This window comes from Vulpes vulpes, chromosome 14 (genome assembly GCF_048418805.1).
Source record: "Vulpes vulpes isolate BD-2025 chromosome 14, VulVul3, whole genome shotgun sequence".
NCBI classification, from domain to species: domain Eukaryota; kingdom Metazoa; phylum Chordata; class Mammalia; order Carnivora; family Canidae; genus Vulpes; species Vulpes vulpes.
The window spans coordinates 79107543-79134327 of NC_132793.1; the positions used below are offsets into that span (position 1 = coordinate 79107543).

General features: G+C 49.1%; 1 protein-coding gene across 7 annotated transcripts; it reads left to right on the forward strand.

Annotated features, from left to right (window-relative positions):
• The first annotated feature begins 1655 nt into the window (after positions 1 to 1655).
• GCNT4 (glucosaminyl (N-acetyl) transferase 4) lies at positions 1656 to 26113 on the forward strand. Of its 7 annotated transcripts, none has more exons than XM_072736998.1 (3): positions 1656 to 1881; positions 17545 to 17633; positions 21172 to 26113. In XM_072736998.1, the coding sequence occupies exons 1-3, from the start codon at positions 1723 to 1725 to the stop codon at positions 22535 to 22537; spliced, it is 1614 nt and encodes a 537-aa protein (XP_072593099.1). In that variant the 5' UTR covers positions 1656 to 1722; the 3' UTR covers positions 22538 to 26113. The 7 variants fall into 7 exon arrangements, with proteins under 7 accessions (XP_072593099.1, XP_025854089.1, XP_025854085.2 ...); XM_025998300.2 differs by having other exon boundaries at positions 1692 to 1881; positions 17446 to 17633; XM_025998304.2 differs by lacking the exon at positions 17545 to 17633 and having other exon boundaries at positions 1678 to 1881.
• Positions 26114 to 26785: the final 672 nt, after the last annotated feature.

Here is a 26785-nt window from a genome sequence, read left to right on the forward strand (position 1 = left end):
GTCCCCTCACCAAAATGGTTTGCTACACGTCAAAAAGGTTGATCTGGGAGCTGGAGACGGGAGCAAGTGAATGAAGAGATAACCACCTATGATATTCAACGTAGTAAAATCGACCTATTTGGCAGAAACTGTGTGATTGTGGATTTCACAGCACCCGTCACTTGAGATCATTGGAAGCTCCCATGGGGGTGACCTGGGGCTGTTGTGGGCCGGTGGACCCCTTGAATTCCGGTGTGGTGGCCTCAGTTTCCTCCATTGTTCACAGGATGGATACTTGGGACAGACCACCTGGGTCTGAGTTCTGGCCATTTCATTTACTGGCAAGTTTGCACTTCACTTGCTTCCTCTCCTCACCTACAACGTCAGAACAGAAATGGCACCTCCCTTGGAACTGTCAGGATTGAAAGAGTCTGCATAAATCGCTTAGAATGGCACCCAAGATGGACGACAGAAGCTTCACTTGCTTTTTTCATCATCATCTTGTGCAGATGAGGGAGACCAGAAGGGTGAATTACCTCACTCTTGCAGGAAGAGGAGGTCCCGCTGGGGAAAAGAAGGTAAGTGCAAAGCTGGACGTTTACTTGAAAATGGCAGCTTGAAAATACTTCCTCCCCTGGCACAATTTTTTCAAAGGCAGAGTTGTCTCACCGTTTCTACTACTATGGACAGACTCTAGCTATCCGGAGTAAAGAGTATGAGGTCCTATGCAGCGCTCCCTATTTGGGATTCCCGGGATATCAGGGCCTGGCCCTATCTGACTCCCTGCCAACCAGCCAGGCATACAGCTGGTCAACGCGCGTGGACTGACAGGAAGGAAGGGACAAGCTAGCTCTAGTTGACTTGCCTCATGCCCCTCCTTTGCTAGAAAGGCAGGGCCTCGGATCCTCTGGCCCTGAAAGGAACAGGAGCACTCAGGACACCTCTGGAAGGATGGCAATTGCCAGCACAGGTAAAGCACCTGAAGCAGGGAAACTGAAGGGACCCGGCTGTAGAATGGAGCCCCACCCCTGCTGGCTCTCGGCCAGGCCCCATTTACTCACGTTCTGGATCTTGCATCTGAAACACCGAAGAAGCTGTGTTCCCCCTCCAGGGCCGAAACAACAAAATTCATCATTCTCTGAGTTTTGCACCAGGTCCTCAAACGCCTGATAACATCTAGCCAGATCCCAGACCTTTAGCTTTCAACAAACCTGGGCTGACGCTGGCATCGACACCCCCGTCTTGGATGACTTATAACACCTACGAATCACCTGTCACTCACCTCTGATTGGACCCCACCCTGGATCCCCTAAGGAGCACCTACCCGAGCCCCCAGCCCGAATCTCCCAGACAGCCCTCTGCTGTCCGCGCTCACTCAAGCTACTCACTAGACTGTGTTTTCACTTCCTCCTGGCAAAGCTTTGATTGCCATCCTGCCTGAAGCCGGGAGCCCTCTTGGCTGAGCCTATGGGACCCCCACTCTGGGTCCTCAAACGGGTCGGCCTGCGTCGCCTCCACTTTACCAAGTGCGGACACTTAACGTCGCAGATGTTGCCCAGTGGCCGGAGTCGGTCCGCGCCGGCTTTCCTTCCACCGCCCGGTGCGGGGCCAGCCCGGTGCTGCCCTGTCCCCCAGGCTCCGGGTGCGGGGCCAGCCCGTCCCGCCCCCCAGGCTCCGCCCGCACCCCGCCTAGGGTCCGGGGCTGACACGTAGGGAGGCTGAGGAGCAACTCTGCACCTGCTCATGGGCCAAGGCGCCAGGTCCGCACGCCCTTGCGGAGCTTCCTCGGCCGCGGGGCCCCGTCCCGTGTGGCGCTTCCCGCAGGGCCGCGGCCTCCCGAGCCCAGCCAGGAACCGCAGACGCACGTTTGCTTGGTCACCGCCTCTGGGCGACTCCCGGCAGGTCGGGCAGGTCCGCGGGCTCTCCAGACGTCTGGCTGGCCTGCCGCCGCGGGGGGCGGGGCCTGGTGACCTCAGGGCGGGGGGGGGGGGTGCTCAGGGCTCGGCTCCGCAGGGGGTAGGGTGGGGCGCGCGCCTCGGAACTTTGTCAGGAGCGGCGAGCGGGGCGGGCAGGGGGAGCGGGGGGCAGGGGGAGCGGGGGGCAGGGGGAGCGGGGGACGGGGTGTGGGGAGCGGGGGACGGGGAGCGGGGGACGGGGAGCGGGGGAAGGGGTGTGGGGAGCGGGGGACGGGGAGCGGGGAGCGGGGTCGGGGTGCTGGGTGTGGGGAGCGGGGGACGGGGAGCGGGGGACGGGGTGTGGGGAGCGGGGGACGGGGTGCGGGGTGGGGGAGCTGGAGGCGGGGTGTGGGGAGCGGGGGACGGGGTGCGGGGGACGGGGACGGGGTGCTGGGTGTGGGGAGCGGGGGACGGGGTGTGGGGAGCGGGGGACGGGGTGCGGGGTGGGAGATCTGGAGGCGGGGTGTGGGGAGCGGGGGACAGGGTGCGGGGGATGGGGTGCGGGGAGCGGGGGACGGGGAGCTGGGAGCGGGGGACGGGGTGCGGGGGACGGGGTGCGGGGAGCCGGGTGCGGGGCGCGAAGCCGGGGGCGGGGCCGGGTGCGTAGTGCAGGGCGGGGAGCGGGGCGGGGCGGGGCGGGGAGCTCCGCGGCGGGGCGCGGCGACGGCGCTTCTCCTCTGCGCGTCACGGGGCCCCCGGCGCCCCGCGCCCCCGGGCCGAGCGAGAGCCAGTCGAGCGGCGGCCGGAGTCGGCGAGAGGGGAGGAGGCGGGAGCGCCGCCGCCGCGGGCCGGGACCCGAGCGCAGGGACCGGAGCGCAGCCCCCGCCGCGCTGCCCCCTCGGCCGCGGGGCCCCGCGTAAGTAAGCGGCCCCGGCCACGCAGGCCACCCAGGAGGCCGGGCGGGTGCGCAGCTGCGGGCGGCGGGGGCGGCGGGCCCCGGGCGCCCGGACCGGCTCCTCCGCGCCCACTTTCCGCCGGGAAAACTTGGGCACCGCGGCCCCCGGGCCGGCCCGCACCTGGCTGCGGCCCGTGGGCGCGGGAGGGCGGCCCCGCGGGGGCGGCGGGGACCCGGCCCGCGCCCTCCCGGCTCCGCGCGAGTCCTGGCCGCGCCCGCCCCGGCCGCCGGTGCCCCGCCCCGGCCGCACGCAGCCCTCGGGTCCTAGTTTTTGTCTCTTCTCCCCGGTGAAATGGAAGAGCGGCGCACCGGGGCGTTGGGGGCACCGGGAAGAGCGCCAGGTGTCGCGGAGCCCCCGCCCTGGTCTCAGGTGCGCAAAGCGTCCCTTGTTGTTCAGCTGCTTAGCAGCCCAACTGTCCCCTCTGACGGCTTTTTTTTTTCATGAGAGACAGAGAGAGAGACTGAGAGAGAGAGGGAGCCAGGCAGGGAGAGAAGCAGGCCCAATGCAGGGAGCCCGACGCGGGATTCGGTCCCGGTGTGGGACTCGATCCCGGGACCCCAGGATCAGGCCTTGGGCCGAAGGCAGAAGCTAACCCGCTGCGCCACCGGGGATCCGCCCCCCAACTTTGACAGCTTTTATTGAGTGTCTGTCTTGAGAAATTAAAATCTCTGGAAACAAGTGAATTGCCGCAGGGAACGTTTCCTGGGCCGCCCTCTGAAGATCCAGTGCGGTGGGAGAAGTGACTGCGGCTGTTGAACTCGCGTGGTTATTAGCGCCGAAGCGGCAGCAAAGACTCGGGTCGTGCGGGGCTGAACCTGGAGACCCGCGGGGGGCGGCCGCGGGGAGCGTTGCCCGCGGTCCGCTGCCTGCCCTTCCCAGAGCTCGGGGGTCGGCCTAGCGGGGATGGCCAGAGGCCCTGGCCCCGGCCCCTGAGCCGGTGCCCTCAGGCCGGGCGGGGAGGTGGGTGTCGGCCTGCGGAGCGGGGGTGCGGCTGGCGGCGGGGCAGGTGTGCAAGCAGCGCACGCCCGACGTGCCCAGCTCCTGCTCCGTCCCTGGAGACTCCCTGCACTGGAGCCGCGGGTTTGGGCGCGGGAGGTTGTGACCCGGCCCCGCACCAGCATTGCCGCGTCCGCCTCAGGTGTGCCTCCTGGCGGGGAGGCCGGGGACAGCGCGTAGCGAGGGGATGGGGTTCCGTGTGGAAGGTCAATGCTGGGGCGCGGCTCCGCGGGGCTCTTGCCCAGGCCGGCGCGGTGCTGTCTCTGGCAGAGGCAGGAGGCCGGGGAGACTTGGGGGGGCCTGGGGAGAAGTCGCGGCGGCTTACAGGAAGTGCGGGAGGAGGGGGAGCGTCGCCCCCTCAGGGAACGGTGCCCCCCCACGGCGGAAGGGCGGGAAGCACAGGGCCCCTGGGGCGAAGGGCCGGAGCCCGGTGAGGTGAGCAGCTGCCAGCGCGCCGCGGCGCCGCACCGGGCGGCCGTGTGGGGAGGCGTCCTCCGGACAGTGTCACACCCGCGTGTCCTCCGGAGGTTTCCTTTCCAAGCAACAGCTGGGTCGCTGTGTGAGAATGGATGTGAGGCGCCGGGAAGGGAGGCAGGGCTGTCCCCAGGGTCTGAGAGGCCCGGTGGCGGGGCTGAGGCCGCGGCCTAGGGTCACACAAGCGCATAGATTCAGGGGGCTCAGGAGTGACTTGCGGACAGCGGTCGCGTGGGCGACTCCGCGCGCTCCGGGCAGGGGTTCCCTCCAGCCTCGGGCAGGTGCTGCTGCCTCTACAGAAAGAAGGAACAGCAGACCAGGGGCAGATTGTAGAGGAAAGAAAGGTTTGGCTGGTTGAGCCTGAGCTGCTTTCTGGTGCTCCAGAGAAGGCGGCCTCAGCCTGCGGTGGGCCTGTCTGCGGCCTGCGGAGCGCGGGCCCGAGCCCCTGCCTGTGGGGGCGGCCAGCAGCCGGCGGCCCACCTCACCCCGTGTGGGAGCGAGCGCCGCGTGGCGCGGCTGTGCTGTGGGCCGCTGGCGCAGGGCCCTGGCCCTCAGGCGCGGCTCCTGGAAGCGCCCTGGCGAGAGAGCGGCAGGAGAGTGGGAAGGCTTCTCGACCATGAGGGAGTATGGCATAAGTTATATGTGTGAACGGGATGGGGCGAGAGGGCAGGAGAGGACACCTGGAGTCCTCTGAGGTAAAACGTCTGATGGTGCTGGCATGGCGGTATCGAGCGCTCTAACCGACTGTCACCGTCTTACAGAAACATCTTTTGAAGCACATAGGACTGTGCGATTTGAATTCTCACTTGGTAGGTCAGGCAAACTTCATATTTAACTTCATATTTAGAAACACACAGGTAGGAATCCTGCAACAAAGCTGCAGCATGGCTGAGTGGCCCCTGGAGGGAGACTGCTGAGGCCTCATGTCTTTTTTTTTTTTTTAAGACTTTATTTACTTATTCATGAGAGACACACACACACAGAGAGAGAGAGAGAGGCAGAGACACAGGCAGAGAGAGAAGCAGGCTCCATGCAGGGAGCGGACGTGGGACTCGATCCTGGGTCTCCAGGATCAGGCCCTGGGCGGAAGGCGGTGCTAAACCGCTGAGCCCCCCGGGCGGCCCATGAGGCCTCATTTCTGACCTTGTCACTCCCTCACTTATGGCCTTGCAAGAGTTTCCTGGTCTCTGAAGTGGCACCACACCCACAGGGGGTGTGCTTTATGGTACCCTCTCGTGGGCTGCTGTGAGGAGGGCATGTGTGTGTCATGCACAATGTGTACACGATGTGTGCCCAGCCATGGGTGTGCGCATGTGTGTGTTGTGCCAGCCTGTGGTGAGCACTCCGTAAGCTCCAGGGCTGCTGGTTTTATTAGGATGATGTCACTTCCACCATTTCCAGATGTAGGATCTGAGAACCGGAGAATTTTGAGAACTTGTACAAGACTGTAGAACCAGTGGCGAAGTTAAGTGTTGGATCCCATTTGCCCAATTCGCAGGCAGAGGCTCCTCTTCCACTTGGCTACTAACACGTGTCGGGGGCTGGGTGCCATATGAAATACATTGTAATAGAAGAATCTGGTCACTGCTCATCAGACTGGAGAAAAACAAACCTTACAGACTTTACCCAAGCAATTTAGAGGTGTATGTTTTGTATTAATTTGCATTGCTTTGCATGTCATTTTATATGCATTCCATAGGCTGGTAATTTTCCTACTGGGATCGAAAAGCTAAAGCTTCAAGTATATGAGATCAAATAAAATTAATCAGGAATTGAATGCAGCTGGTTTGAAACCTAGTGGACACCTGGGCACGGTGGGCTCGGTGTGGGCTTTTGGGGGAAAGGACTGGAACAATATCTGCTATTTTAGAAGATGTGGGGAGCCAGATATCATTTGATAAAAATGGGTCACATTTTAATATGTAATGAAGCTTGACCTGCCGAATATAACACATAGTATGGGAAGCATGGAAGCAGACCAGAGGGGGATTGCCTGCCATATAAAAGGTCAGAAAATGAAGCAGAAATAGAATTTTGGTTTACGAAGCTGAACTAATAAGAATTGCTAAGGCCCAAAAATAAAGGTGGAACTTATGTTTAGCGACATAAAATGTTAAAAAGAGCGTAATCTTAATAATCAATGTGTGTGGTTTTAAAACCAGTACATTTCCTAATTTAGACTTACTGGGGAATGGCCATTGTATCTTAGTAAAATCTCAGAAAATACAATTTGTTTTTTTCTGAATTACAATTTTGTTTCTTAGAGCACCTGCTCTAGAGAGTGTTCCTGGGCCAGTTGTGTCAGCATCCCCTGGGAGCTTCAAAATGCAAATTCCAAGACCACCCAGGTCTGCTGAATTGGAACCTCTGGGGACAGGGCCCAGTGCTTTTGTTTTAATATTTAGAGCCAGCTTTCCTCCCTCTTGAATGTTTACTTCTTCAGCCTTGACTTTCCATTGCCCTCCTGTGGTCACTAGCTTCTCGCTGTTCGGCTTAACCTCTGGCCTTCCACGCCCTTGTGGAGGGTTGTACCTGAATCGGGACCCATCCCTTTCTAAGAGTGTGCTCGGCTGTCATGTTCCGCAACTTTGTGGTTCTCATGCTGTCCAGGACCGCCCTGATTTGGGTTTTGGTTTGCCTTTGCTGCCTTTAAAAAAAAAAAAAATCTTTTGGCAGCCTCATACCCAACAAACTGTGATTCCTCCCAAGCAGACAATCTGCCAGACCTGAACTGTTCCCTACAAATGCTCGTGTTAAACCCCTTTTCTCCATCTGGTATGAGTGCAGTTAATTTCTTGGACCTAAATGTCAGTGTTTGTATTTATCGGCATTAAATTGCATTGCACTAGATTCCAGCCTGTCCAAATCTGTTTGGATCCTCTTTCTGTCCTCTTTCATATAAACCTTCGTGTCCTCCGCTGATTTGCTGATGTCCTGGCCAGAGGAATTAATAACAATGTGAGTATCTTTGTTAGAGGCCTTCCTCGCAGTTAATGAGGCTGAAAAGTTTGGCATCTTTGGCAGTCCTTGTGGCTGACATCTGAAGGATTGTCATCAGCTCCATCATTGTTTGCATTTAAATTACAGCTGCTCTGAAGTATCCCTCATGTGGTTGCTCCAGGAGGACTTTATTCCCTAACTCTATCCTTAGTGTCCCCCCAGCTCCCCAACCCCGCCCAGGACCCCTACAGACCCCAGCAGCACGGGGTCAGGAATCCAAGACTGAGATGATTGCTGCCCTCTCTCTGTCCTGCTTACACCATCAGTTAAGCTGTGTTACCGACACAGCCTGTTTATAGGTACCATAGAGAGTGAGTTTCACCTTATTTATAGTCAGATTAAGATGAATCCAGAAACTTTACGGGGCGCCTGGGTGGCTCAGTGTTTGAGAGTCTACCTTTGGCCCGGGGTGTGACCCCGGGGTCCTGGGAGGGGGCCTGCTTCTCCCCCTGCCTGTGTCTCTGCTTCTGTCTCTGTGTGTCTCTCATGAATACATAAATAAAATCTTTAAAAAAATTTTAAGATAATCAGAAACAAGAAATGTGCCTTGTCATTTCCCTCTGCTTTACCCCACCCCTCACTACCAACCACCAAGCTCTAAACCTCAAGAGCTTTGTGCTAAAGCTCACCTTTAGCCAAGAGAGTTAGGTTATGTAAAACTTCTCTAGTGTGGAATTTTATTCATATAGGATTTTTGAAAAAGTACAGTTAGGTAATATGAGTGCACAAAAAAAGTTTAAAAATGCAAGAAGCTAAACAACTTTATGGCAGGAATGCTTTTAGCCATGGTTGCTAGAGCATGAAAAAGTGCCTGGAATCCTACACTGTTAGGTCATTCAGGATCCTTATGCAGCCCTACTCGAGCCCTCTCTGCCTCCCTCCTCCTGCATCGAAAGACTGGTCTTAAAGCAAACTGCAAAGGTCTCAAAGAAATCGAAACCCGCTTTTCTCCTTCAAGATGCTCCCAAATGCCTTTGATGTGATGTGCCCCCTTGCCATGGCAAGCAAAAAAAAAAAAAAAAGGTTCCTGGTGCTAAGGGAGCTCTTTATAACCTCAAGTAAATCCCCATGAGTATCTGTACTTGTAGCTCTTTGCTTTCCTTTCGCCTCCTCTCTTTCTGTTTTCTCCAGCCTAGCTAAGGGGGCCGGAGATGTGGTGGTCCCTTTGGAGGAGAGCTTCCTGTCCATGTTCAGACTCAGACAGTCGGCCTGTCTGCTCTTGGATGGGTTGGACCTATTTCTGAAAGCTCTGCACTCCTGGAACTCCTCCCAGTCACTTTCCAGACCCAGGAGGCCCGTGGTGGGGTCGCTCGTTCAAGCTGCGGCAGAGGGGATCGTTGGGGCCGCGACCTGGAAGAACAAGGCCTACCAGCTGCTCTGCTTGCCAGGCCTCCGCCCTCTCCCTTCTGCTCCTCTGCGTCCCGTGGCGCATTTGGAATATTTGCAGTGGGTGCCTTCTCCCCGCCCGCGCCTGCCACCTGAGCCGCCAGGGAGGGTGCCCTGGTCCTTAGCTCCCCAGCGAGTGCCCCGCCCAGCTTGCAGGCAGGCAGGCAGGTGTGCTGGCAGATGCATCAGGGGACAGGAGGGGAGTGACACACAAAGTAGACACCAATGAGGCTGCAAAGACTAAATGGTGAAAAGAGACGATTATGGAGATTATGGAGCTGAAGGAAGGGATGTGGAACCAGACAAGAGAACCTAAAAAGGAGGAACATAGAATCAATACTATGCCAAGAAAATCCCTGATTAAAGAACCATCTCTTCACGCTAGCTGGTGACCCACCTTTTCTGAGAGATTATCTTTGTCCAAAAATATTCAAATGTATCAAAATAGCTGCGATTTCTTGGGTTGTATTGTCGGGTCACCTAGGACCACACTGTCTCTCCCTGGACTCCTCCAGGCAGGACACTTTCTGGTTGTCTGTCCCTGGATTCTAACCCAGGGCCTCCCTGGGGGTGGTAGGCACACAGTAAACGTTTGATGGATGGATGGGAATCAGTTGAAGGGGGATAAAAGTAGGGTATAAGGATGATGGTATATGTAAAATATATGCCCAGGGGCGCCCCGGGGGCCCAGCAGGTGAGCGTCCGCCTTCAGCCCAGGGCGTGACCCTGGGGTCCCGGGATCGAGTCCCACATCGGGCTCCCTGCGAGGAGCCTGCTTCTCCCCCTGCCTGGGTCTCTGCCTCTCTCTCTCTCTCTCTGGGTCTCTCAGGAATAAATAAAATTTTTATTTTTTATTTTTAAAAATTTTTAAATAAATACAATTTTTAAGCAAATCTTTAAAAGTGAGGTGCCTGAATCCCAATGTGAGGCAGAGACTTTTGAGGGCTTTTAGTCCCGCGCACTCCTGTTGACCCCTGTGATTCTTACTTTTAAACAGGAAAAAACGGCTACCCTTTTTGAAAGAGTCAAGCCTACGGAGAAGTTGTAAGACTACTGCAGTGGGCGCAGGAGGCCCGTGGTCCGGGGAAGGGGAGCCCTGGGCCCGGGCCCTTCCGCCTGCGGGGCTGCTTGCTGATGGACCGTGAGGCTTGCTGCTCCTCCGCTAGCCGTGGCCCCTTTACACACTTCGGCCCCTTGCCAGTCCGCTGTTGCCGCCAGAGTGCCCCAGGCGGCGCCTGGCCATGCCAGCATCCATGGGGGCGGGGGCGCCTCCGCCTGGTGGCCAGGCAAGGAGGCAGAGGGCTGACTAGACTGGTGGCAGCTTCTTAGTGAAGTCGGGACTTAAATTCAGAATTATCGGCTGTAAGTTCCAAACCAGTTATGTTGTACAGAGAAGTGTAAAGCGGAGGGTGAGATGCAGGGGGTCAGAGAGGAATGGGGTCAGGCAGGAACGGCAGGGGAGGGGGGGTGCTCAGAACTCAACAGCTTCACCCTACGTGGGTGAAGATAGATAGATAACAAATTATCTACAAATAAGCTCGCAAGAAGGCAGCCTGCCTGCAGGTGCTTTCAGAGATCACGTGGCCTACCCCCTGCTTGTGACTAGAACCATGCACGGTGGAGGTTTGCCAAGAGCTGGGGAGTGCTCCCCCAAACTGGGGTGCACGTGCTGCACACTTTGTGCCAGTATCAGAGTTAATTTGGTAAATCTTCGTGTCTACTCTCCTTCAGATGTTTACCTAAGGCCTCCATCTGCCTCTAAACACAGACAGATGAGACGTTCACATCGCCCGAGACATAGAAGCTCACACTTGACCATGTGCAGGATCATACTGTTGTACAAGTAGTTGTAACCTAGTTTACATTTATGCTCAATCTTGCTTGTGTGTTCATGTATGTGCGTGTGAAGCATCACCATTTTCACATGGTCATCTTTCAAAGTGCATCTTTGTGAAGTTGCTTAGACTTAACAGCGTATTTTACTCATATCACAAGTATGCACAGTGGTTTCCTGCTGCTGGTTCAGTGGTTTGAGGATTTCAGAGCTGAGAGCTCTGATTGTCCCTTGGCCTTTTCTTCATGGTCCCACTATGGCTACTGTAAGTCCAGCCATCACACCAGAGTTCCATGCAGAAAAGTGGGCAAAGGGGAAAAAGGAACAAAATGGCATGCCTGCCCTTGAATCAGGCTTCTGTAAAGAACTTGCCCAGGTACCCCACAGTATCCTGTGCTGACCGTTCCTCTACAATGGAGACTGCCGTGAAAGGCTTTGCAGGGAGCACATTTCTGCCAGCAATGATGTAGGGGTTCTCTTGGTAAAGAAGGGAGGAAGGATGGATAATGGAGAGCAACTGGCTATCTCTACCAGAGCCATAGGGAAAATTCTCACCTACTTGAGTCTTTTTCTGAATTTCGTCTCACTGAACTGGTCTGACACCAGTGCCAGACTGATTTAATGATTGTAATGTTATAGTCCGTGTGCAAATCTGAAGAGCCTGGTTTTATACTTGCATTATGTACAGTTGGCGTGTATGTTTGCCTAGATCGTTTTTAACTAACCAATCTTTTACTTTTTTATTGTATTAATCTAAAATATAAGCCTTACAGCCATACAGGCTGTATATATATATATATATGTAAGCCTGTATGTTGAGATGCGTTATCTTAATTAAAACCATTGCTAGAATGCATCCTTGTAGGAGATGCCAACTGGAGAGCTTCCTGGAGTCATTTCTAGATTTGACTTCCGGAGACATTTTACATGAAATCCCAGCCTTTGAAATTCCTATTTGTCAGAATTTTTTCAAAGCACTGCAGATTTTATTTGTTCCACCCCTTTATCTTAATTTTAAATTCCTGGGTCTTTTTTGTGTCTATACACACGCACACAAGCTCTCAGGACAATATGTACATTTTAAACCAAGAAACATAGATCTTTATGAAATGACAAAGTCATGCCAGGGTAGCCGGTCTTGGATTTTTCCGTGAAAGTGCAGAAGGAGATTGAAGTCTCCCCCTCAGCTTCCCACCACAGCAACAAAACACAGAAAACAAAGGTGCTTTCCTGATGATTTAAAATGGAGTGTGTCTAATCCGTTCATGGAGAGTGTGGCCTGGCCTTAAGCCATCTCTGCCATCCATAGTCTGCCTTCACATCTGTTTATCCCTGTGCTGCCTCTGGGATGTACTTACGGACATTCAACATTCTACTTTAAGTGCACACATACAAATCAGAATTACTGTACCTAACCTTTGAGGAATTAATTTTGGCCAGTATAAAATATGGAGTTAGCCATATGATACCAAATAAGTGCTTCTAGAAACTTCAGTGGGAGGGAGGGGGTGCCAACCTAGGGTGGGGAAAGTTTTTTTTCTCTTTCTAGCACACTAAACATATATTTTCAAGAAAGACACAAATGTCTCTCTGTTCAGTTTTTCTTCTTTATAGAAAAAGAAGCCAAGATAGTCTCAACCCACATTTTACATTTAGAACATAACAAATTTATTTTGGTTCTATATTGTGTCCAGCTAAATGTGGAAGGCGGAGAAGAGAAGAACCTAAGAAAGGAATGTAATGTTGCTGTTCATCAAGCTTGAGAGGCAGAGGTCAAATACACTAATCAACCTTTTTTTTTTTTTGGAACCTTTTATATCTAAAAAGGAGGAACAACATTTTATTTTTGAAATCCCATCGTTTTTTTTTTTTCATGAAAAAAGCCCTTAATGTTGTGCAACATGTAATGACAGTCACAAACTTACAAAATAGAAACTTCATTCCATAGGGTCATTTATGGACCTTTAGACTTCCTGCTAAAGACTTAGCCTTGTAGTTTTGCACAGCGAGGTACACAATCAGCTTTTGATGTTTGTCCTCTGGACCAGATGCAACAAAGCCAGAACCACGTTGGTTTCTTCTCTTTTTTTTGTGACTATAAAAAAAAATTGGCTGTTTCTGCACTTTTCTTTTCTTTTTCTTTCTTTCTTTCTTTCTTTCTTTCTTTCTTTCTTTCTTTCTTTCTTTCTTTCTTTCTTTTTTTTTTTTTTTTTTTTTTTCTGCAGCCCAGATCTCTGATGACCTTGAGGGATCGCCATCTGGTAAATACATCCTGATGTGGGTTGCTCATTTCTCATATGACTTTAAATGACCCCATAAAGTGTCTCCATAAGTGTCTCAAAAACTAAGACACTTCAGTGAAGTTACTAGTTGGTAGAATTACAAGCAGGTGTTCGACAAACTCGTGTTCCTGCCCAGCATTTTCATTCAGGCCTTTATTGTCAAAGGTGGTGAGTATAGCATTTGCACTTGTAAAGACAGGTGTATGTCTTCAGGAACAGTATATGCACTGGACGTTAACAAAAAAAGAATGTTGTCAGGGAGTGAAAAAAATAATTACAGCGTCAGAATGTGGGAAATAATGCATGGGCCATTTCAGAAAAAGAAAACTAAACCATAACGTATGGACTCTTTCCCAGTTTTCCCAAGAACCATTCCTCTTGTAGAGGTCCTGGGACCTGACATTGCATACCAAAGATGTTTTCTGTATCCCTTTCATATGCCTGTGTTATAGGACCTTCATGATAGCATTGTGGGATAGAGAGACTATTATCCCATTTAACACATGGGAAGTAAGCACGTGCCCAAGATTAAATGACTTGCCAGGGTGATTTGAGTTGGGTTGGGTTTTGTTTAAGGATTTTATTTATTTATTTGAGGAGAGTGAGCACTCCCAAGAGCATGAGTTGGGGCGGGGGGAGGAACAGGCATGCTCCACACTGAGTGCAGAGCCCCACTAGGGGCTTGAGCCCACATCCCCCAAGATCATGACCTGAACCAAAACCAAGAGTCAGAGGCTCAACCAATTGAGCCACCCAAGTGCCCCAACTTGAAGAGTTTTTGATGGCACAGCCCACACTAGAACTTAGGTCTTCTGACTTTGTCGCACTGAACAACTACCCTGTGCCAGTTAGGTATGTACCTGGAGCTGGAGGTGGAGCAGGAGCAAGGTCTGTCAGGGACGCAGAAATAAGCAAAGTTACTGCTACTGTGATGAGTGGATGGAAGAAAACAAGGAGTTCAACAGTCAGGAAAAAGACTAGAGGGGGGTAATCAGAGAAACCCTGAGGAAAGGACATTTCTCCTATAGCTTGAAGGACAGAGAGGAGCCAATAACTCCAGGATCCAGAGAAAAATGGTCTGAACATGAGCAGAGCACGTGCAAGGATCCTGAGGGAGGAAAGAGACCACTGTTATAGAAACTTCTAGAAGAAGAGCAGAATAAGATGAAGTTGGAGAGGAAGGTATGGACAGGAACTGGCTGGGCCTTGTGGCATGGAAAGGATTTCTGATTTTATTCTAAGTGCAATGAAACACCAATGAAGGTTTTTAAGTGTACGGAGTGGGACTAGGGAGGAGAGCAGTCTGATTTATGTGTTTAAACGATCTTTTTGGCTACAGTACAGAGAATGGATTACAGGGACACAAGGGAGGCTAGTGAGGAAGTTATTATTTTTTTTTTAGAGGCAAGAGCTGATGATGGCTTGGCCTATGGTGGTTCCTGTGGAGTGGGAAAGTGTGGGTGAATTCAAAACACATTTTAGGTGTAGAACCAACAGGATTCTACTCTCGCCATGGGGTTGGAAAGGCATCTTGGCATTGTGGTTAATACTGGAGGCTCTGAAATTGGCCAGAGTTGAAAATGCTGTCTTTCACATACTAGCTATTTATCCTCAGTAACTCATTTTCCTAATCTGAAAAAATGGGGACAGTGATGGGGAGGGGGTGCTAAAGAAAGAGATAAAGAGATAATTAACTTCGTAGTTTTATTGAATGGAATAAATAATACAACTAGTTTTAGTGCTCGGTATAGACCATTAGGAAATGACAGGAATGTGTCCACTGCATCTGGTCATGATGAGTTTCATTGACTTGGACCTGAACAGTCTCAGTGGAGGTGGCAGTGGAGCCAGGCTGGACTGAATGCCACCATGAGGGGTCTAGCTATTGGGGAATAGAAGTCCCCACACTGGGACTCTGTCTAGTCCCTTGTTGGGGAGCTGTTGGATGTACAGACATGTTTACAATGGACTACACATATTCCTGGCATCCCAAGAGTGAAACACCATTAGATGATGGCTAAGACTGTGTTTTCATCTAGAGAAGGAGGAATTTGGACTCCGTTACTATTAAACTCCTTGTCAGTTCTAGGATTTTGCTTCTAGATTTCCTCAGGAATTGTGGGATAATTAAGCTTTGGTGAAGAAGGCCCAGAAAAGTAAATTCTATTATTAAAATGGTTTGTTTTTTTTTTCCTATAGAAAACCATGTTGACCTCAGAAGTTGTTTAATTCCTAACAATTTACAGACACAGTTTAGAATAGGACTTATTCACAGTAGGTTGTGAAGTGAAAGAAACAGGTAAGACAGGGCCTCTATGGTAAGACTTCTTGTTAAAAAGCAAGCCCACAGAGGTGTGTCTTTATTGAAAACACTCTGGAAGGACATAAGGGCCACAGAACACTTTTGCCAGGCGGTGGATTACTGGTGAGCTTTATTTTCCTCTTGACACATTTCTGACTTTCTCATTTTTTTTTTTTTTTAATGAAAGTGTTTTCCTTTATTCACAGAGAATGGAAAAGCATTTCCTTTTCCTTCTTGAGCTCATAACAACTTATTATTGGAGGGCTTGTCTTCCCTTCGTTATGTATTTCTGACTGACCCAGTCATGCCATTCCTGTGTTTTACATGGTTGCTGTTTACCTACTTACTGTCTGATCATTACTTGCCTTGCCAGTTTCCCTCTAGAACAATGAGAATGTAAGGTCATCTGGGCAAGGAACTTGCCTTTCTGCTCCTTTACAGGCTCTTCAGGTGCTGTGGGGGTGTTAAGGAAAGGCATCTCTGCTGAGTCATCCTCCCACTAATGGGCCTACTCTGCAACTTTCACTTGGTTTGGTGATGAGCGAGTCATCAAGGGGAGAATCGATGACCTTATTGAAATCAAGGAGCTACAGTAGAAGGACCTTAGCTTATTTAACTAGATAGGGTGGGGGGTTGTTTGTTGTATTTTTAGTGAGCTCATCTTTATATTAATGTTCTTGAGTGATCATTCTTCTTTGTAAAACCTTAGGAAGACACCAAATCTTGATGTTTCTAAATCAATAAACTCTTCAAATCCTATTTTTCACACTAACATGTAGTGATGCCAAGTTTAAGAATTTAAAGGTTGCCCACAGAGGGAATATTCTTCACGTGGAGAGAGATTTCACCCAGAAAGTTGTCTAAACCCAAACCGTGTGACTGGCCACTACCAAAACAAGTAAATCAGTAAGTAAACTGTCAGTGATGGGATATGAGACAAGAATTCGTAGGATGAGCCACCTTGGTTTTCCTGCAGTGGATTCCATGGCAGAAGGACTGACTGGAGGCTCTCCTGAGCAGCCCCTGTATTGCCCAGCCCCTGACTGGAAGGTTCCTCCCCCAGCCTCGCTCCAGGCAGTTCTCAGTGTACTCAATCCCGGTGACCGTTGACCGGGTGGAAGATCTCAGGGCTAGGGGGTCGGCCCTGCTTCAGCTTTAGGACAGATAAGAAACAGCAGTCAGAAATTGGAGTCAAGGACTAAAACTACTGTGGAAAGCTTTATGCTCCGAGAAGCAGGGTTACCTAGAGGGCTAAAGGGGCATCTCTGGAGCCAGATTCTCCCAGTTCAGATTTCAACTAAGCGGGGGGGGGGGGGGGGGGGGGGGGGGGGGGCGGGGGGTTCCTAGCTCTGTGTGACCTTGGGTGATTTCTCAATCACGGCATGTTTCGGTTTCCTGTCTCCTAAAAGAAAGAGAAAGGTAGTACTTGCCTCCTTGATCTGCTGGGGGGATCGCACACATGCAGCGGCCTTAGAACATCGCCCCACGCGAGGACACTGTGGTCAGTGGTCCCACATTCATCATGATGATGATACTACATTAATAAAGAGCATTGGGGAAAAAAATAAATAAGGAGCATTGGGGATCCCTGGGTGGCTCAGAAGTTCAGCACCTGCCTTCGGCCCAGGGCGTGATCCTGGGGTCCCGGGATGGAGCCTGCTTCTCCCTCTGCCTGGGTCTCTGCCTGCCTTTCTCTCTGTGTCTCTATCATGAATAAATAAATAAAATCCTTTATAAAAAAAATAAAGAGCACTGCATGCAGGCATTCGGGCACGAATTCTAAAGCATTGAATCTATGTCAAAACTTGGGGGTGGGGAAGAGAGGATAGATGATACAGGAGAGTCAGGTCTGGGCAGGATCTTGAAGCAAGTTGGGGAGGAGGGGGAGGAGGAAGGGGAGGAGGAAGGGGAGGAGGGGGAGTGGATGAGAAGGAGGAGGGGGAGGAGGGGTCGGGGGCTCAGAGGGGCGGGGGGGCTGGGGGGCCGGGGGCTTGGGGGCTCGGAGGGAGCCGGGGGCTCAGAGGGCTCGGGGGGTTTGGAGGGGGCCAGGGGTTCAGGGGGCCGGGGAGATGGGGGGGGCCAGGGCCACAGCACCTGCAAATGTGCACGGCAGCCCCCTCTTGGGGCTAAGCTAGGCCATACTGGGTCCTTCCCTGTCAGCCGCCCTCCTCCCTGGGCTGATTCTCCGTCCTCCGGCTTCCCGGCAATGCCGAGCAGGTGCCTCGGGACCATGGGGCCTCGGTGGGAAGAGCCTGCGGCCCTGCTGCCACCCAGGTGACCCCCCCCACCCCCCTATCACTTGGCTGCCTGTGCCTTTTGCAAGCCTGCTGTTTCTTTTAAGGCTGTGAACAGTGCCCAGAAGGGCCGAGTAAACAAGAGAATTTGCGGAAAAGGCTTCATTCAACCACTTTGTTGGGTTTTCATTGAATTGCCCAAACAGGCCTTCTTCCAGCTGAGCCCTAGATCCGCAGCTCCCCCGGGCCGGGCCAGCTCCACCCTCCACTCTGCACCGGCTTCCTCTTTGCGCAGGTGGGTGGGAGGCACCCCTTCCCCTGGGGGGGCACCTGTTTGTAAAGCACTTATTAGACCACTTCCTGGCCGCAGAACACCTGCCTGCATCCTGCTGACGGGCCTTTTAAAGGGAAGGAGCTGGGTTGGGTGTTTGTAGAAAGTGATGTCACTGCCCCAGCCCCCCCCCCCCCCCAGGAGCAGTGTGGTCAGGGACTGCAGCCTCACCCGTGCTGATCAGATCTCAGGAGCACCCCCAACCTCCCCACCCGCGGCCTGCAGAGGGGGGCAGGGAGCCAGTGCCAGAGCGGTGCCCCCCCAACCCTCTGCGGCTCCCCGTGGGCCCGGGGGTGTCACACACAGGTTCTGTCCCCAGGAGAGCAGAGCCACCATTAGGAACTGTGGGCTCGGACTTCCTGGGGCTACGCTCCCTGGGATGCTCTCACCAAGCGCCACAGTCCCTTTCAGGATTTGACAAAAGCTCCTTAACCAAAAGGCTTGCACCTCCTCTTTTTCCTTCTAACTTGGGGAAGGAATGCTTTGGGTCAAAGGAATATCTGGCCGTGGTAAGCAAGGGAAGGGGTTTTGACTTGGGACAGGGTGGCACTGGAGGGCTGCCTGGTTCCCCTGATGACCCCGGTTGACCCCTAGACAGACAAGCACTCCTCCTTAAAGATGCCCAGAGTAGGAAAGGAGATGAGGAATCCAAGAGCCAGATGCCAGGCTGGCCCAATTCCCTCCCTTGTCCCTTTAGAATTCCAGCCTGTCCCTGCCTGGTGAAGCCCAGACATGGGAACGTGGGACCCAGGGTTGGTTTCCCCAGGACTTCTCAGAGCTCTGAGCTGCTGGCTTCCCCCCCTGGGCAGGGGAGTCCAGCCCAACTCTCCAGGCACCAGACTGGAAGTGTGGGGTCCAGGTTTTCTGTGGAAGGACAGGGGAAGTGGGGCTGCAAGGAGCCCTTGAAATGGGTGACAGGACAGGGAGTCAGCCTTTGCCGTTTTACGTATGTGTGAAGATGAGATAGTAAAATGGTGCATCATAAACACCATGACAACTCTGGAAGACTTTGTGGACCTTTTCAGAAATGTAAGGGGATCTTTTCATTTTACTACTGTGGTATCAGAGGGAACTATTAACTGATGCTAAGTAGAGATGCCATGGACCAGGGAAGGGAGAAAAGACAAAGCAAAAATTTACTTTGGGTGGATTAATTCTGGCCATTTATGTAAGTCTCTTTCTTTCTTTTTTTTTTTTTTAAGATTTTATTTATTTACTCATGAGAGATACACACAGAGAGGCAGAGACACAGGCAGAGGGAGAAGCAGGCTCCCTGCAGGAGTCAAATTTTATCATAACACCTGCATCTAAATGCGTGCTCCGGCTTCTGGGTTGTGGTTTGTGTGGCCTTGTGCATTGGTAGTCAGTTTTCCCACGCTCTGTAATGACTGGCAGGACCCTTGGCCTTGAGCCTGAGTGGATGGAAAGACCTGACAAACGGACCCAGGGCCATGAGCCTGACTGGGATTCCATGGATGCTGATTTGGTTTATGGGGTTGGAGAAGAAGGGGTGGATTTGGGCATCTGGAGGAGATGACCTGATCATTGTGGGTGTGAGGGAAATGGAAGAGACGGATGCCTCTCAGATTTCAAGCTTGGGTCAGTGAGTGGGTGGTCTCACCATACACGGACACAGAAAACACAGGAGAGGTGAAGATGTCAAGTTCCGTTTTGGACTTATTTGAGGTTGGGGGCCTGAAGAACGTTTGGTGGAGATGGGGAAGTGTCCATCAAGCAGCCGGATGTTCATGTCAGAAGTTTGGGCAGCCAGCGAGGCCTGGAGACAAAGGTGTTGGCAATATATGTAGGGAAGCCAAAATCCAGACGGCTAGGGCAGTGGGTGTGTGAAGAGCAGAGAGAAATAGGACCCCGGGGAAACCCACAGAGGGGAGACTGAGATGTTACTAGCTGGGGGGCGAGGGGGCCAGTTTCTGTGGATAGGTGGTGTTCTTTAACGGAAGTGATTCCAGTGATGGTGAATGAGGGTCTGTCCTTCCCAGGAGATCTATTTCAATTGACCTGTGAAGAAGAAATCTATCAAAATAAATCACGTTCAAATTGCTTATTAACTCTCTCTTAAAAAACTAGGAACAATGATTATGTCCTCATTAGATGTATTGAGATGCTAAGAAATTGCACACAGGCTCCTCAGTCCTCCCCAGGTCTCAGGATTTGAGCCTCTTTGAAGTAGCCCTATGAACTCAGTTGGTTCTCCTGCCCTCAGACCTTGGGAGAGTGCTTCCTGGTTCTCCCTTCCTGCTGCTCCCAAAATAAACTCGTCTGTGCCCTCTGTTTGATTAGCCTGTTTTTATCTGGGGAAAAAAAGAAAGTGATATAATCATTTTTTCAAAATTCAAATAGTACAGAAGGCTATTCAGTGATACGTAAATCCATCCTACGCAGGCCCATAATCCTCCTTCCTCTCTTACCCTGCCCTGCAAAGCAGCTCCTGTTCCCCCTGTCCTGTATATACAATATCCTTCTGGAAATAGCCAGCTACCTGCCTTTTTGTAAATAAGGTTTCATGGGAACACAACCAGGCCCTCTGGCTTACATATTATCTGTGGCTGCTTTCCCACTACCATGGCAGAGTTGAGTAGTTGTGACTGAGGAAGGAGTTTGCAAACATGGACTCTTTGTGTGTAGATACTGTTTGTATCATCTGTTTTTGACACACGTGAGCACACTATACCTAGTCAAGAATTTTGCTTGCTTCTCTTTCACAGTGTATCATGGAGGTTGTCCCACAGGGGCACACGGAGATTTGTTTCAGACTTTATAGTTGGATGTAATTGACCTATACCTCATTGGTGGAACAGATAAGGGAACTCTCTGGGGTCTCTTCTTATACAGGTACTAATCCCATCAAAGAGGGCCCCAGCCTCATGATTTGATCATTTCCCAGAGCCCCTACCTCCTAATGCCATCATGCTGGGGCTTAGGGTTCACATATGGATGGGAATCACATAAAGGTTCAGTCTATAGCAGTGGGGTTCACTGGACTTTCCCCATCTGACTTCAGATCTATATCTAATAAGGATCTGAAGATAGACTCAAGACCAGTGTTCCTTTTAAGCTCAGATAGGCCATATGCATCTCCACTGACCCCTTCCTGACATCTAATTCTGTAGATTAGATGCCCATTTCTGCCCAAGCCACAGTAATCTCTCCCCATATATGCTAAGCAGAAATGCAGACAGTAAAAGTTACACAGTACCTATAGTTTAGCAGTTTACATAATTGGCCATTATATCTGGTAACCAACAGCTCTCAAAATTCAGGTATACTTAACACAGAACACCACAAAATAGCACCATTCTATATATTCTCATTCCCTTATTTCTGGATTCTCATAAGGGTGAGAACCTTGTTTTATCTACCTGGAGGCCCAGCATTCTGGTTGACATGTAAAAGGTACCCAGTGAATTTTGATTGAACTGAACTAATTTTATCAGTTCTCTTTCTCTTATTTCAACTGAATTATTCCTCTTTCCTCCTACAGAATGAAGACATTCAAATGTTGTTTTAAATACCCAGCACAGCAGAAAGTTTTTATCTTATTTGTAACTCTGTGGCTGTTCTCCTTGCTGAAGCTTCTAAATGTGAGAAGCCTGCTCTTCCCTCAGAGAGGCATTTACTTGGTTGAAGCCTTCCTGAGTACCTCACCTTTTGTAAGGAACAGATACACCAATGTGAAGAATGAAGTCCAGTATGAAGTTAACTGTTCAGGTATCTATGAACAGGCACCTTTGGAAATTGGCAAGAGTCTGGAAATAAGAAGGAAAGACATCATTGACTTGGATGATGAGGATGTTGTGGCAATAACGAGTGATTGTGACATTTATCAATCCCTAAGAGGGTACCATCAAAAGCCTGTTTCAAGGGAAGAGAAGAGCTTCCCAATAGCCTATTCTTTGGTTGTTCATAAAGACGCCATTATGGTTGAAAGGCTACTCCATGCTATATACAACCAGCACAATATCTACTGCATCCATTATGACCACAAGTCACCTGATATCTTCAAATTTGCCATGAACAATTTAGCTAAGTGCTTCTCCAATGTTTTCATTGCCTCCAAATTAGAGACAGTGCAATATGCACACATTTCCAGACTCCAAGCTGATTTGAATTGCTTATCTGACCTCCTCAAGTCCTCAGTTCAGTGGAAATATGTTATCAATCTGTGTGGGCAAGATTTTCCTTTGAAGTCAAACTTTGAATTAGTGTCAGAGTTGAAGAAACTCAATGGAGCAAATATGTTAGAAACAGTGAAACCCCCTAACAGTAAAATGGAAAGATTCACTTATCACCATGAACTCAGACAAGTGCCTTATGAATATGTGAAGCTACCGATAAGGACAAACATCTCCAAGGAAGCCCCCCCTCATAACATTGAGATATTCGTTGGCAGTGCTTATTTTGTTTTAAGTCGAGCATTTGTTAAATATATTTTCAACAACTCCCTGGTTAAAGACTTTTTTGTCTGGTCTAAAGATACATACTCACCTGATGAACATTTTTGGGCTACCTTAATTCGAGTACCAGGAATACCTGGGGAGATTTCTAGGTCAGCCCAGGATGTGTCTGACTTACAGAGTAAGACCCGCCTTGTCAAGTGGAATTATCATGAAGGCCTTTTGTACCCTCGTTGTACTGGCTCCCACCTTCGAAGTGTGTGTATCTTTGGAGCAGCAGAATTAAGGTGGCTTATAAATGAAGGACATTGGTTTGCTAATAAATTTGACTCTAAGGTGGACCCCATCTTGATTAAATGCTTGGCAGAAAAGCTTGAAGAGCAACAGAGACAATGGATTACCTGGTCTTCAAAAAAGTTATTTATGGCTAAAAATCCCATGATCGCATCATGATAAAATCATGATAGAAATAAGGTATCTGATAAATAGAGCTAATATGGACTTATGTGCTATACCAGGCCCAGTACCATTCGAGCTTAACCTTCTCGTAGTTTGAGGGCCATCCAAAATTACATGCACAAAGGCGACAAGTAACCTGCATTTGGTTGGGTGTTTTTATGTTTGTTTTTCCTTGTAATCGTATGGAGCTAAATCAGAAATCTAAAAGTCAGTCATCAGATAGTTACTGAGCTCCAACTGTATGTCAGGTACTTTTACAGAAATGTTAGGAATTAAATCCAAGTTGTAATGAGTTAGACAAGGCCTTCAAGGCTTGCCATAGTCACACGGCAACCTTAATATCTTAAGTTTTCCACATAGCGATCAAGATTCTACTGAAAAGCTGTTGGAGTGTGGGATAATCACATAACCACTGAAAACAACAACTTCAGGATAGTGTTTAAGTATGATGACCAACACTTCACTGTCTCTTAATTCAACTCCCTAGACTTTTAACCGTTACTAGAAGGAGAAACTCCACTACCTCAGGAAAGCTCAAAGAATCGTCCAATTTCCTGCTTACCAAAGCATAATTTACCTTTTAGTGCCTCACTCTTTCAATTCAGAGTCAGAAGACTCTGTTGGCGGGGCATTTATAGTGTAGGATGTTAGAGAGGCTGGGTAGGGGGTAAGGGGATTGGGACAGGTGGTGCCTGAAGACCAACAGGGATTTATAGGACTTTTGTATCATGTTACACGATGGTTTCATGAATGGTCTCCTTTTTAATTCAATGAATTCTTTAAAACACATTTACTGATTCAAAATAAGAACTTGATTAATAGCTCAAAGTATCACACTCCTAAACTTTAAACCTAAATCTTCTAGCTCATAGATTATCATTTTATGTAAGTTGTTTACAATAGAATTAGTATAATTTTGTTTTATGGAACCAGTAGGCTAAGAGTCACTGAATTTTCTCAAAATGGTTGTATAAAATATGACAGCTCTTTAAGTTAGCTATTATGGTCACTTTAAAATTTCTGCTTACATCTCCAGTAACTATCCAAGTAGAATCCAAACTTAAATTTATGAAAGCTCTAAGCACGCTGAAGTCCTTTCACCTTAGATACAAGAGAGAAAAAGTTAACTTTCTTAAGGACTTAGCAAGAATATTCATTAGTGTTATTTTGTAAAACCACTTTAGAAAACTACCAAATGAAACAAATAGACATCTATTTTAATGTCACTGTATTGTGCTGGAGGGACAGGAGCAGGGTCCCGAGAGCAGGTTGTAACATTTTTTATGTGTCTTAAGAGATCCTGGAGCTCATGTAAAAGTTTCTTGCTGATCTTACATTTCAGTGTCTGCCCCAGTATCTGCATAACAGTGTAGTAATGAAGGCCAAAAGGAGAAACTATTTGGAGGACTAAAGTATTTAAGTATTTTTTTAATTGTCTGTGTTCTACATGTGAAATGCACCTTGCTTGTTTTGAAGTGTAGGATACTGTCAAGTGGCACCACTTCTCTCCCTTTTTTCTCTGGAACCCATTTTCTTCCTCTTCCCCCCCCTCTTCAAATTACTTCATTCTCCAGAAAACGGCTATGACCAAGCCCCTGTTCTTAAAAAGAAGTAACTTGGGGATGCCTGGGTAGCTCCGTTGGTGAAGTGGCTGAGTCTTGGTTTTGGCTCAGGTCATGATCTCAGGGTTGTGACATGGAGTCTCACATGCGGCTCCATCTCAGTGAAGAGTCTGCTTAACATTCTCTCCCACTGCCCCTCCCCCCAAAAACAAATAAGTCTTTTTAAAAAATGATAAATAACTGTTGGATAGAGTTAAGTTCTGCAGAAGATATTTACCAGTTTGTTAGCATGTGTGACTGTGACAAGCTAAATCATTTTGGTCTCTATGAACCTCAGTTTTCCTGGACTTTAAAATACTTGGATATTGGAATGCCTGGGTGGCTCAGCGGTTGAGTGTCTGCCTTTGGCCCAGGGCATGATCCCAGGGTCCTGGGATCAAATCTCCATCGGGCCTGCTTCTCCGTCTGCCTATATCTCTGCCTCTCTCTGTGTGTCTCTCATGAATAAATAAACAAAATCTTTAAAAAAAACAAAATACAATACTTGGATGTCTACCCTGGCTTCGTCACACATTTGTGTGCTTGTGTGTGTGTGTGTGTGTGTGTGTCTAAGAATCTGAAATAGTATGTAAACTGGTTTGAAAATGGAGACAAACTATTGACAATAAATATCAGAGAGTAGTTTTTTTTAAATTTTTCTTATGATAGTCACACACACAGAGAGAGGCAGAGACATAGGCAGAGGGAGAAGCAGGCTCCATGCACCGGGAGCCCAACCTGGGATTCGATCCCGGGTCTCCAGGATCACGCCCTGGGCCAAAGGCAGGCGCTAAACTGCTGCGCCACCCAGGGATCCCAAGAGTAGTCTTCTTATAAGGCTCCACTCCACCCCACTCCATTGTGAGACTTAACCATTTACCTCTTCTGGAAAAATCTTTGAAATACAAAAGAAGCCACAATGGCAGGAGTGACTTCTGTAAATGAATCCAGGTACAAAGAAACCCCTGTTACTTCATCGGGGGTTCTTTTTAAGCCAATAGGATTAGCAATTTGATCCAGTGGCATTGATCAATCTTTCCTACCTTCTAGGCCTAAATACATAAGGTCCCGCTGAAATCTTGGTTTTTATGCCTGTGGCTATCAGAATAAGTATCGATCTCCTGGTCCAGTATCTTAGCTCCTCATGAGAAACGATTCTATCCCTTGTTAATTGGGAAATTTTCCAGTTATTAATCACTTTCATGCCATATTCAAATGAAACATAGCTCCACAAAGAGGTGGCAGTGCCTTCTTGTCCCCATTAGCACATTTCTGGGATTCAATTCAACATTTCGGGGAGCTTGTCAGGTCATCTCTTTTGTCTTGGGAATCCTAGGGTTTCCTTACATGTCTTTGAACCTCTTTCAGACCTGATTTTTCTGCTAAAACCTCTTGGTATGATTTTTTTCTGGTCTAGAAAATGTCCTACAGTCTGTGTTTTAAAATCATTCTTTGCATAGTATTTAGTGAATCTAGAGTCTAAGTTATTTGGCAATGAAACCAGGACCTTGAAATTTGTAACTTATATTAGATATTAATAATGAAAGAGCTACTAAAGTATATCTACATTATGTGAATAATCTATAACATTATAATATTTAAAGATCAATGTTGCTGCTATTGTTAATGTTTTGGTTATTCTAAGAAAAAAAAATATATATATAGTTTAAATTTACAGACTTAAATTTGAAGATTTCTCTTGCCTTCTAGAATATGAATATTATACATACTTATATATATTTTGACATTTCATGAAAAAAATGACAATCTTTTTTGGGAGTGGAAAGTGAATGTACTATGTGTATGTGACATCTGTTTTTACTGTTGTTTTTTTTTTTTTTTACCATTTTGAAAGACACACTTCCCATTATATGAGTTTTAAATAGAGTGGTGTTGCATTTTGGTATTTTGCTGCTAGGAGATGCTAATTCTCTAGTATTGTAAATTAAAATGTGCTCTGAAAACTAAACCCCTGGATTTTGTGATGTTTCCTTTCTCTGGCTGTACTGGTTTCCCACAAAGCCTCTTTTAATTTATGACACTTGCCCAATACTGGAAAAGCACGGTTAATTTCACTTCGGGGTAAAAGAATTCATTGTGTATATTATACACAAAATATGGGTACCTGAACTTGAGTTGTTTAATTTGAAGGAATCTTTCAGGATCTCCGTCTTCAGTCTCCTTCAGATTGACTTTTCTTCTAAGATGAGTTAGTGAGACAAGTATTTTTGTTTGCTCTATTGCTTTATGGAAGTTATGTATAGGATAGGTTGAGATTTTCATCTTGGGTCCCTCGGTCCCTGGAGAATCAAGATTCTTCTTCTGTCCACACCAGGACTCCTGTCTTGGTGTGAGTCCCCTTGACTGCCTGTCGTTCCACCAGGGCCCTCAGGTTTGGTTGGTGGCCGATTCCTCATGAACTTCTCTTGTGTTCTGAATAACACCACCTTTCCTACCTCTACTAAGCTAAGGACTATTTGACATCACTGAAACCTATGCCTCCCACCCTCTCTAAAAAATCATTCTGGCCAGTTTTCCTCTGTCACCCTTTCTAAAGCTGGAAGAGTCACCAACCTCCCTAACTGGCAAGGAGTATGCATGTCATGCTCACAAATCACAATCCATGCCAAGGAGTAAGGCC